Source organism: Scophthalmus maximus, chromosome 15, assembly GCF_022379125.1.
Source record: "Scophthalmus maximus strain ysfricsl-2021 chromosome 15, ASM2237912v1, whole genome shotgun sequence".
Classification (NCBI taxonomy): domain Eukaryota; kingdom Metazoa; phylum Chordata; class Actinopteri; order Pleuronectiformes; family Scophthalmidae; genus Scophthalmus; species Scophthalmus maximus.
In genome coordinates this window covers 18,676,481-18,689,734 of record NC_061529.1, presented here as the reverse complement: position 1 = coordinate 18,689,734, position 13,254 = coordinate 18,676,481, and the positions used below count along the sequence as shown (strand labels likewise).

General features: G+C 39.8%; 1 protein-coding gene across 2 annotated transcripts in view; it reads right to left on the bottom strand.

Annotated features, from left to right (window-relative positions):
* The window catches only part of babam2 (BRISC and BRCA1 A complex member 2), a 74,430-nt gene that overhangs the window by 3,048 nt on the left and 58,128 nt on the right, over window positions 1–13,254 (bottom strand). For both annotated transcript variants that reach the window (XM_035609712.2, XM_035609713.2), the window contains exons 8-9: window positions 7,899–7,998; window positions 466–536 (exon numbers count right to left, since the gene is read on the bottom strand). In XM_035609712.2, the coding sequence (XP_035465605.1) occupies window positions 466–536; window positions 7,899–7,998 (171 nt within the window). The remainder of the gene's footprint in view (window positions 1–465; window positions 537–7,898; window positions 7,999–13,254) is intronic.

Here is a 13,254-nt window from a genome sequence, read left to right as displayed (position 1 = left end):
ATGTAGTATTACATTATTTTATGGTGTTTTATGGTCTTATTTATATTTTTATCATTATTTATTTTCATCTTTTTGTTTAATAAAATGTTAGTGTAAATCAGGATCATATATTGTATTATATCTCACTCATTGACCTTTTACAATCTCTTTATTTTGTGTTGCACCTCTTAATTTTATTTATTGCTTTTATTTATTGCACTGTCATTTTTTTATTGCTTGTTTTTATATCTTATTATTATATATCGTTTATCATCTTAACTACGCCTCTTTAATTGCTGTCTTTTCAATTATTGATTGTATTCATATGCATTAGTCTTTGATTCACTTTAAACATCCCATGTGTCAATCATCTGTAAATCACTTTGAATTGCATTTAATTTGTTTGAAAGGTGCCATTTCAATACATTTTAATTGTCTGATTGTAAAAAAAAAAAAAGACAGCGTGGTCCTCCACAGTTCACTCACATTCCAAAGTGGCTGAGGAAGGCGGCGATGTACTCTCTCCTCTTGTGATAGCCTTGGATGACATACTGCACCTATAGAGAACAAGGCGGATGGGTTGGTCCACACAGTGTGGAAAACATAAAAAGCATTTGAACATGAGCGGTGACTTATAAGGAGAGTGTATGGATCACATGGAAATGGATGTAAATGGGGTTTACAGTATACAGTATATAAATATAGCAAAGCAGGAGTTTCAGTCTGTCCAAATAATACAATTTCAGGTCAGACTGTTTGACATTATGATCTCAGCGGTGGCACACCCAGAACGGAGAATGCATTGTATATGCATGTGTACCAAAGGTCTATGCTGCAGTTCACAATGTACCCATGGGTTCACAGAGTGCGTTGGGAAACAGGCAAGTGTTTATTACGCTGCCGACACGAATCATCATGTTACAGCTTGTCAGGAAATATTACAGATCTTTTTCTACCACAAACCATATCAAACTAAAACTGTAAATAAAAAATAACAACATATCTATGGACGTGTTTCACACTTTAAACCACACAGATTTCAATTGAAATTTGAAATATGTAGAAGTTATGATTTAAAATGATAGATTTGCAATTTAATTCTTCTGTAATTATTTTTCAACTATTGTGGAAATAAACAGAAAGTATGACAAGTCAAAATGATCACATACAGTAAGAAACACAAAAAATTGAAGATAATTATTGAACTAAAATATTACATTTGTACACATCCCCAATGATAATAATAACACCTTGAAGATCATTCTTTTCTCACTGAAAAGATCCTCACTGTTGTAACAGATTAGTATTTTGACATCATTTGACAGAAAACATGGGAACGGATGAGATCCCGTTTGATAAATCGGAATATCGTGTTTAATATTTTCAGTTTCATCCCCCACTCAGCACATGTCCACATGGTGTCAGGGTCTTTGTTGCCTAATGGGAAGGTCTGTGTACAGCCTGAGAGGGAAGTCTGTGCGCCTGCCAGCAGAGAGGTTTTCGGAGTGAACCTACCCAGAATGTAAACAACGCCCCGGCCAGCAGAGAGCATTAAGCGAGGTGAACTTTTTAATGGTTGCTTTCACTTTAAACCCAGACGGCTCAGAGAACAAAAGCAGTATTACATGCAATCTTTGTGAGGGCGATTTTAAATGTCACAGAGGTACAAAGTCTTTAGCTTTACCACTTGACAGCCAAATAAGCTGGAGTTAAAAGCTCTACCATAGAGTCTGTCAAACGTAATGAGGAAAGACTGTCTGCTCAAGGTGCTATGTTAATTTAAAAACATTCTCCCACATTTCACTCAGCATTTTTACATGGAGCTTCAACGTTTAATTCATCCCTGCTTAAATCTTGCCAAAGACTTTTGAGCTGCGTGCACGCTCAGCAGCCTTCTGCATCACATCGAATGAGAGAAAGACAGTGGAAGGCTTGTGTTAAGGTAGGCCGTCTCTATGTCTTTATTGTGTCTACACTGTAGTCAAAACCCCAAAGCAACTGCTACTTATCAGCAATGGTATCATCACATTTCTCCACAAAAAGTCCCCCCGCTGGAATTCTTGCTGTGAGGCAACAGGACACATACAGAAACCGCAAATACGTGAATGAGTGGGAATTCAGACAAGTGGTATTAACCCCCCCCCCTGTCTTGTCTATAGCGCCTGTTGAGGTGTGATTAATGATTATCCAGAGAGGAGAAGCTCAGGGCTCGCTTGACTGCTGAGCATCCCGGGCAGGTGAGAAGGCCTGCAGTCGGCCAGTCAGCCATGAAGGTGACCGGCTGACTGCAAAGTCTTTTGCAGCCAAAGCTCACAATTACTGGACAACACAGAGAAAACCTGTTGAATTTCTTCAGTCTCGATGATTGTAATTCACTTTGGACAAAAGTGTCAGCAAAATGAATGTAATGTAATGTTATATGCAAAGTCAGGTTCTGGTGGCCAGTTGCTCTTTGGTTGCAGTTCTCAGTTGGAATAAAATCTGGATTCACTAAGCTCTGAATGAATGCATCTCTTATTTTAACCTCCTTCTCTCTTCTTATTAGTTAAGAGCAGACCATTCAGGTCGCAAGCTGAGTTTTAAATGGCTCTGAACATGGATTTTACCAGTATGTGAGGGCTCCTATCCATCCTGTTGTTCCCTTACTTGTGCCGTCTCTGAGGTGGAGCCTGACGCAGCGGCTGACTGGAGCAACTGATTGCAACCTCCAAAGCGGATCGGGAAAACCTGGGCCCAATTCTCCACAGGAAATAGAGCCACCAGCCTCTTCCCCGCCACCAACCGCACCTTTTGCTTTTGATTAGACTTTGCTTGTTTTCACTCCACAACACCTTGCACTACATTGTCCCCATACAACCACATTTATACTACTGATTCCGTGGACTAAAAACACCCCATCTTTTGTAGTTTTCTTAAGTGAAATTTTGAATCTTTTCCCATTTCTTTGTCATGACCTATGAGCCAGGTTGTGACAAGTGACGGACATCATCAGCTGGCAGATTAGACCGTTTCCACTAATATGAATCCACTACCAGTAACGGTTATGATGGAAATACTGTTTGTAAGGGAGACAAACATCATACTGTCAGGACACTGCAGGCTTTATTTTAAAAGATCTGAAATCATTGTCTAAAGCACAAAGTGCAAGAGCAATTGGGGCGTGTCCAAATCCTTTACTAGTTGAACGGCAGACAAAAAGTTGCATGGTTCACAGAGGTTGTACTTAGTCTCTTAATTAATCATTGGTGTGTTTTAGTTGTAACATGCAATAAATCAGAGTGCCATATCCCATTCCCTTTGAAAGTCAGGTGCACACGCAGCTTGGTCGACTCCTATGAGGCAGATTTGACAGGTAGTAAGAGAGAACATTTCTCTTCAGAGTGACGGTCAACTGTGGACCCAGCGTATGCAAGTTTGTGCACCTGCCTGTGTAGGCTCAAATTACTATTTGCCCTGAAACAACCGAGACATTACTGTGCCACTTACCAGACCAGGCCTTTTGTGTCAATCGCAAAATCCTTTTTCCGCTGCTTCCAGATATCAATGCCTCAACAATGCACCTGACCACACCCCATTTTAGGACCAACACACCAATGGGTGCTCAGATGAGTACAAGTACATTTGCTGTTTAAACAAAGCGGGTGTTAGTTGGGGAAAATGACAACTGTGTCAATCGGAAACTAACAAAGACACAAGTGTCACGCTTTGTGCTTCTTTTGGGCTGGGCGTAAGATAGTGCCAGATGAGTGATAGAGGACTGATATGAATACTTTAAGCTTCCTCTAATGCCAAAATATTGAAATCTGAACCTAAATAAACTCAATAATAGATTTGGAATGATTCAGGTTTATTAAGAGGTTTTGGTACTTGGTCTGAAAATTTTTTATCAAACATCCAACATATTATGATGCTGTTTCCCATGATAGAGAGGGTTTTATGATACATTATGACACATAAGCCAGGGTTTTCCTTTGTGTATTATAGTAGAGGCATATTCTCATCAAAAAAATTACGACAAACCAGAGCTCAGGTGGTATCTCTCACACAAAAGACCTTATGCAGTTTGTAATGAGTGAGAGCCATTATTAAGTTTATTATTCAGCAGCTAAAATCTGGAGATGAGATCTGGACTGTCAGTCAACATCGTCAGTGAGGCGTCAATGATGGATAACTTCTGACCAATTACACGTTTACATTTTATTTTCTTTCAAAAACAGCCATAATTTGAAGGAAGGTTGAACTTTTGATCGTAGAGCCTTTTCAGAATCTTCAAGCAGTGGTAAACTGTGCATCTGCTCCAGAAAATGCAAGAATAACATGATCTTATAATGTTATATTGGTGACAGCGTATAATGCACAACAAAACACTGTTTTGCAATACTTTAGTACTACTTGTACTATCACAACTTTACTATTATATCAATGATATATATAACACAAAAACTTTAATTTTTATGCACTTTCACAGCTAGAGCGGCATAATGACATATGTTTTATATATTGAATTTATATTCCATACTTACAGTAACCATATGGCGATAGCTACAATCCTGTTCACTGTTTTGTTCTATTTGCTGTTTAAAAAAAATTATCTGTTGACTTTTCATTATTTATTCAACCCACCATGGATACGTTTTACTGCGTTTACATATGGGTCACCAGCAGTAGTTAATCACCTGCAGCCATATGCAACATCCACCAACGCAGTCTTGTTGCATCTTTGTGATATGTTGATATGTTGCAAGTTATGTTGAGCTACTTTGGTGCATGAGAAACAACGTTTAATTTATGAATGACATCGAAATGTAAACTTGATCTTGAAACTTGATATTGCTGCGAATGATTATTTGTCCCTCCTCTTAACAGTTAGAAGCATCTACTAAAATTGACCTAAAAATAGGTCACTTGAGGACTGTATATATCATATATAGAGCTAGAGGCAGTATTGGGTTACTAAATGCTGGTGATTAATTATTAACCATCAATGAATGATGTGGAAAATCTTTCATACACACAGTTTTCTGTGTGTGGGTATGTGTGACGGGTCTCACATTGTGACTCAGCCTCCTGTTGAGTTATGTTTACTTGGGACAGTGGAGACGGCAATTTAGCTTTCTCAAAAGCTACAAGGGTTACATACTCAATAAGCTGTTTACTTAGTTACACTGATGGTGTGCACTCCTGTTTCAAGGGAACTGCAGATCACTGAACTTTCACACCCATACTGGGAGAGGATCTTCCGCCCCCACTGTCACTGTGACTTGCCAAGTACCTTCTATTGGCTCCCTGGAGGCGTGATTGATGCAAGACAGGTGATCTTGCTCTGCAGGTATTCAAACCTGCCCACACCCATGACTCCCTCGCCCATGCATCCGTTTATTGTGTTTGTGCATGTGTCTGAGGGGAACTGTGATGCAATAACACCGAAAGTGCTTCCAGCTGTGCGATTGAGAAATCCCTTCTCTGTCTTGTCACATACGCATTTAAGCTTTTCTCGGCTTTCATTATATCAAAGAGTGCCTGATGTGATATCTCGCTATGAATTTGTTTTAAAAATCAATGGGCATTTGATGAGCTTAACACAGGGGATGTATGAAAGCAAATAGTAGTGAAAAATCATACTGGATAAAAGAATAATTGCTAAAAATGAATAATTTGAAAGAATGAGAATGTGAAACACAGAATATGGGGACTACTTTTCATTTACTTTTATGAATCCTATCTCTAAATCCAAAGATCTCAGTAACATGTGACAGGCTTTGATAGTCAGGGGTCTGGAATAAATGTAAAGTTTGCCAAGATGACCACCCAAAAGTCGAGTGCCAGACATATAGGAGTTTGGTAAATCACCTGAAAACTGTAACTAACAGCTCAGCTGTCTTGCAATTGCTAAAACACCTTTTTAATTTTAATTATGACTAAGCTACATGCATGCTGACAGCACTGAGGTCTGATTGATTGAATTCCTTGTCTTGTGTGAGTCGATCACACATGTACATGACACTCAGAAGAGAGGACAGACATGCCCACAGGGCCTATTAGCTTCTGAAACTGATTTCCATGAGTAATTTTAGGAAAAATGCAGATGCCAGGTGCTGCCATCACCCATCACAATCACAGTCACAACAGAAGTATGCGTCAACAGTACAGTTACGTCAAAACATCTTGAATAAGTGGGAAGAAATAGGTGATGGTGTTAAAAGAACAAAAACAACTACACAGCCTGTCTTTGCACAGACTGGAAGTATCTTTTGCCTGATGTCTCTTCTTTACCATTCATTAGGTTTAGCTAATACATCTCATAAACATGAGATGCTTTGTGTCTTTATTGACTCGTTCGGTTTCTGTATTCCTGCTCATGACTTACATCACTACCTCTTGCTTACTCTGATAAAGCTCAAGTTACTCTTTCCCTACTTTACCAGCAGAAGGCCACGACATGATCTGCTGTAAATGTTGAATTCGGAAAAAGATCGGTTGAGATTGACTATCTCATTTTTTCATGATTGAAGGTATTTCAAATGATCAATTCAAAGTTACGGCAGCAGTTGTGGTGCTGCAGCGCTCTGTACACTGCTGATCCAGGAGCAAGATGTTTGTATTATCAACTAAGAAAAGCAGAATAATCCATCAAACTAAACTTTATCTTACTTTAAAATTTGAAATAGTACATTTTGGACCAACAGTGTCTTCCACTGTACACTTTCATATTTGTACCTGATCCCTAAAACAGTGATTGTGACATGATGAGCAGAACTCCTTCTCTATGTCATGGTGCCTTTACCTAACTACTTTTCAGCAGGTGTATGGAAACACAGGCTATGACTCTTTCAGGGAGGTGGGAGGAGCAGTTCTGACACTGTGGGACTTAAACAATCGGCGACATGGAGGTCAGTCGGGGACACGAGTGTTCCAGACACCCCGTGTATGCTTGTCAGAGTCCAGGTGAATAGGGAGAGATGAATGGTATCTACGTGTGTATGCGTGTGTACGGGGACTGCGGGGGATGGGCCTTTCTCCCCAGGGGAAATGGCATTACATTGTGTCTACACTGCATATCTTCCTGTCAACCTGCGGAGGCCAGGGAGCGCTGAGACAGGCTATGGAGGTAGGCCAGTACGCCCACGAAGGTCAGAAGCCAGACACACATGCTTGGACGCACAGTGGACGCATGCTTTGCTGCACTGAGACTTACAAATTTGCTATAAATAATTCACATACCTGTTACACTCTCACATCAAGAGTAGGGAACATTTCTCTTAATAAAAAACAAGACATCACAGGTGACATATTATGCAAAAATCCCCTTTTCAGTGTTTGTGCACCTACATTTGCGTATCTGGGATTCCTGCCGGCCCACAAACTGTGAAAAAAGACCACCCTGTTGTTCTTTTGTGAGCTGGCTAAACCTTACAGCCTGGCTCTGAACAACTGGTTCAGAGTTCTCTCCCACTGTGATGTCATACACAGACTCTTTTGAGGTAACCCCACCTGCAATCTGAGAATCTCCACTTTTCTGGTTAAGGGGCGTGACATTTCCTTCATGTTTTGAAATCTGTTGACCAATCATAACAGACTGGGCCAGCTGGCCAATCAGAATGGGGTTTATTGGGAGGAGGGGCTAAATGAAATCGAGGTGTTTTAGATAGACGTGAAGAGGAGCTGCAGGAATGGGCAATATGAAAACACTGAGGCCTTTTCTGAACATTAGAGCATGTAAACCCTTTCAAGTGGTAACCCAAATTAAAAGAATGAGCCTGAATTTGAGCATAATATGTCATAATTAAAGGTTGCAAATAATGTCAAATAATGAAAGACTCCAACTCTTAGAGAAGTTTTTTTCTCTGTGGTGAAGACATTAACATACGCACAACACACAAAGCAAATTCAACCACACTGTGTGTGAGCCACACTTTTACCTTGTTGGTGAGTAACTGGCACACTTGAGGGACATAGTCAATTAGGCATCCTCCACTGGGGAATGCTGGGATATGAAGTGCAGAGGAGCCTCCCAGAGCACTGATTGAAATAAAAAAAGGACAAAAGTTAGCCTTTAGTTTGTCATGGTTATTAGTGCACGTCATATGTCATATCACACTACTACTGTATATATGTCATTTACTTGTGGCTTCATGAAGTAGATCAAAATGAATTAAATTGATATTTTTGTCCATCAGTTTACACACAATAATATAATGATGAAGTCGAATATTTGTATTTATTTCGGAACTGTGAAACTGTAATTTCTGATATACAAAATTATTTGCACCGTTAATTCAGAACAGAATTCCCAGTGGCATAAAGCACCACTTCAAGTCATCTGAGGTAAGTCTCTACAAGCTACACCTGGATGGGCCAATAATGGACTATCAACTACTCGTACAGAAGCCCCTAGGCTCTACGTTGTCTTGGCTGTATTCATTGTCGTGTTGAAAGGTGAGCGAGTTGCCAAAGGTTCAGTCGTGCAGTTTTCTACAGGGACCTAATGCTTCCGTCTAGCCACTATACCGTAAAGGCCTGATAGATGTAGTGCTGCGTCCCTATAGCTGGTTCTCCCACCACTGAGTTCTAGGAGACCAAGGCCCTTTGTGCCCAAACTGCCTACAGAAGAGTCCTGGTTGTTCCAAACTTTTTCCATTTTACAATTATTGAGGCCACTGTCCACCTGGAAACCCTCTAGACCATCAGAAAAGCTTTTTATACACTTGGCTCGGTTTTTGTCCTGACATGCAGCTTGAATTCTGAGACCTTATATACATGGGTATGTCTTTCTAGACACTGTCTATGTTTTAGACACATCTCTTGGATAATTAGAACAAATAGGATACACGTTACCGCAATTTTGAAGTAAAACAAACCAAGCTCTTTGTCATTATGGATCATGGAATTTATGGGCAAAATGGAAATTGTATCCATTTAAAATTAATTCTGCATTCAGACCCTTATAAACCTTCAATTCACTCTGTCAATGGTTCTAGGACCTATATCTGTGACCACCTGAGTTTATGGAAATGTTTGAAGGGAAAAAATTCTTGGGCTGCTAGGTGCTGAAGTTGTGGCATTAAAAATAACAGGACTCATGCCTGTGGCATCATCATCATCATCATCATCCTCATACTCCTTCACTCATCCTTATATTATTTTGACGTCCTGATTCAATCCTGAAGCACAGCTCCATTAGTGATTAGTGCACGCTTGTTTAATCATGCTGCTGCAGCTCCCCGGTGACTAAGCAACCGAAGTAGTCACTCCCTCGTTTCTTTCTGATCTGGGGCAAAAACAGAGGGAATACCCCGAGGATGGGTTAAAGGTCTTAAGGAACTGCTTATTGGCTTTTAATGCTCATTTTAAGACACATAGCAGAGGATTTCCTCCGCTGCCTTCTATTTTTATTTCATTCTTCATTAGAGCAAGGCAGTCTCAGGACATTTTGAAATGCTCTTATGCCATTTAAAGGCAATGCTGTAGTGAATGACAGCCGTTTACCAGGTTAAGCATACATGATGCATGAAAATAGCATACTTCCTGTACGATTATACCAAATGTCAAAGATCACATATGTTGAGATGCAGCCCCTGGGGCTTGTTCTTCAGTTGATCACAAAGTCTGTGATGTGAAAATGGTAATTATGTATCAAAAGGTGAAACACAACAACAGTGAGTAACAGACCACAATCATAATCCCACCCATTTCATCACACCATCTATCCACAGCCATGAAGAACCCCTTTTTTTTCTCTCTCTCTCTCTCAGTACATGAACATAGTTTCCACATTTTGTCATTCTGATCGGCAGCAGCTAGCAGAATTTCAGAGAAATTTCATAATGTTGAAAATCCCAAAGAAAGGTTGTGGGAGTTGTGATGAGGGAGGTGGAACACATCATGATTTTCAACATCTTACTGTCATGACCAAAACCCACAAATGTTTGCAGGAAAAATGATGACTTAACAAAGGTCAGGTTAGGGCCAAAGGCGACTGGAAGTGTACATGCACTTGGTCTGAGACGTGTATTCAGAATATTAACTGAGGGTTGCCCTGTGCTTGAAACAGCTGGTCTTTGATCAGCTCAGAATCAGAATCAGTTTCATTGCCGGGTAAGTAACAGGTTACATACGAGGAATTATTTTTGGTGTTATTAAGGTGCATATAGCAGTCAACATATATACACAGAATTAGAAAAATAATATAGAATAGAATAAAATAAAATAGAATAAAATAAAATGATAAGATAATAACCACATCCATTCACAAAAATTCAAATAAGTTAACAGCATTATCCCCAGATCACTGGTCTAATTCTGACTTTCTTAAATCGGAAGCTCAACTGAATATAAGTGAGGTCGCATGTCATGCAAACGCACGGAGCCATTTTCATTGTCAAAACCCTTTTTCAAAAACTCAAAAGCCATAATCTACAGTGGGCCTTGTGCACACAATCAGCATGATCCTGTGCTTTTTGCCATGCACCAACACATGGCTGACTGAAAATAACTAACAGCAATGAGGAGCCCATCTATCCTCCCACAGATCTAAGAATAGCTCCATATCATTCAGATGGAAATGCGGACAGGGGAACCAAATAGATGGCGGAGTGTTTTTTCATTCATTTTTGTCAATGACAGGCATGTGAACAAGTGTGATGCACATTGTATTTCAGTGGTTTTGCCTCTGGATAACTCATCTGAAGGAAGACTGATTTAACACTGCACTGCTATTTGTTCTGTGCTATCCAAGATTTCAAAATCTAAGATTCCGATATATGACATTAATTATACTGTTTTCAAAGTTATTTACATGTTTCTATTTTTGAATTCATGGTATACTTTGTGAATTGGTCATGAAATCCTTATTTCAAGATTTCTTGGCAAGTGAAATTATCATGCTGCATGTTTAGATAATTTCTCTTGTAATAAGTCATTTTCTCCTCAAGTGTTAGGCTATCGGGTTTATTTCTTCTATTTTAGCTTTCCTTTTTTCACAGTGTGTGGCTTGCATGTTGTTCTTACAACGGCTAATGGTCTAGTCTTAGGGTCAAAAATTACCCCTCAGTTCGCAATCTACTGCCTGTTAGTGGATTCATACCCAGGACCTTATGCTGTAGGGCTGTTAGCCAATGAGCTTTTTTACGACTAAAAGTAGAAGAGAAAAGAAACAACTGGGGCTTATAGCTCAGAAACATAAGCCCTATAGGAAGAGTGTAATTAGGGCTTAAAATCAACATTAAGAAAAAGTCAGTAAAGACATTGCAATTGTCTTAAATAACTAATGAGGTATGTGAGATACAATAAAACAACAACATTCTACAGTACATGTAAATAGGGCAAATAAAAAAAAACAACAAAACGAAACAGCTGCAGAGCAGAAGTTTCCATGGTGACTTTCTTCTCTGCATAAAACTTATGTTTTTATGAGTTGAAATATATTCTGTTTCAAAATTGTTTGGCTTGCTTATGAGGTGCTAGCTTCTTCTCAGTCTCTGTAAAGCCTGGCACATTTCTGCAACAGTTCTGCAAGAGGAAGGTCACTTGATGGAATGATCGGCGAGGACTTTTTGAGGTTAAGTTACATGTTGCACCTTTACACACCAGGAAGTTGGAAATTGGGCTTCATAATACAATCGTGTTTTGGAAAATTGCTAGGAGTCAAAGCAAATTTATTCATTTTTTTGTCATGAAGTTGACTCATGACCTTGTAAGATCTGATCCCCAACAGTTGGGAACCATTGTTCTAAAACTGAACTTTTTTTTGCCACTACCTTAAACAGACAATATTTCTTGCACATGAGTCCTGTTTCTTTGCAGCAGGACGTATAAACTGCACATTGGTGCAAAAACTGACAGTCAAACATCTGAGGCACCTTATCTCAAGGTCCAGCGGACAAGGAGAACTAAATAACACTGCTGACATACTGTAGTGACCGTAACTGGCAATCAATGTGCACATTAATGTGTCTAAATGCTAAAGGGGTAATCCACTGATTTTGTATATCAGTATTCCTTACAATTAGGCAAATAGCAAAACAAAGATTGAAAAATAGAAATTTCTAAAATCCAAGTAGCGGTGGCGCAGATGTTTCAGTCCTTGGTGTTGGTCAGGCTCCAAAAACACTTGATCACACATTCTCCATAATGCAACCGATATGATTTTTCATTAGAGCCTCTCTGCTTGGTCAGTGTTTTCATCTTTCAAACTCCATCCGCCCAAGTTTTAGACACTGCCTTCTTGTGAGGAACATAGTGTTATACAATAATCCTGCTATATTTCCCTGCTATATTTCCCTCAGACTTGGTAAAGCTCCACCTGAGCCAGCGAAGGCATTAAGACTGTTGAGCGGCACTCCCCACAAGTAGAAGACTAACATTTGTTATGTGTAAAATTAGCGGAGTTCCCCTTTAACCAAACAGCTGGCTGAGACAACACTGACCAACGTGGAATTCTGTTGGTGCTCATCTTACATTGAAAATCTGTGCGCGCATTTCAAAAGTGGCTTCGGAGAGTGTTTCAATCCCTTCACCTTTTTCGCACATCTGTTGTGTTGTAGGTTTAATTTTCAATGGATAAAATTGCCATTTGTGAAATAGTAGGTAAACTGTGCATCAGAATGGTACTTTTATATTTATCACTGTGTTATCAGACAGCCAGTATGAGCATTAAATTGCGCTTTCTGTGGGTGGGCTCAGAAACTAGACATAATGGTGTTTTACTTTCCAAGTGGCATGCTGAAGTGTCCCTGCTTCTGTCTCCACTGGTGACATCGCTCTCAACACTGCCCACACACACACTGCAGGCACCATGCAGACGTGCTGCCTAACACAAATCCTCTGAGCAATGTAACCTACTACTACTGTATGACATATTTACCCTAGACCGTATATTTATGCATACATTTAAACACTCACACACGCACACACACACACATGCACACGCACACACACACACACACACACACACACACACACACACACACACACACACACACACACTGTACAGTGACAGGGCTGCCTGTGACTTCATCAAACCCTGGGATTATCCTGCGTGACTCAGGTGGATGGTGACGAAGCTGTTTGTTTGTTTATGTGTGGTTTGATGCTTGTGTGTGTGTACAGTAGAACAGTGACAGCGTGAGAGCAGATAAAGTCTGAATTGTAATGAGGGCAGACATGATTCATTACCCAAGTGACAGATGAGGCCAAGTAGAACTGTTTGGAGAATCAAAAAGTAGTTTCAAAGCAAAAAAACATTTCCATTTTGATTGCCTTCTTCATTTCCTAAAG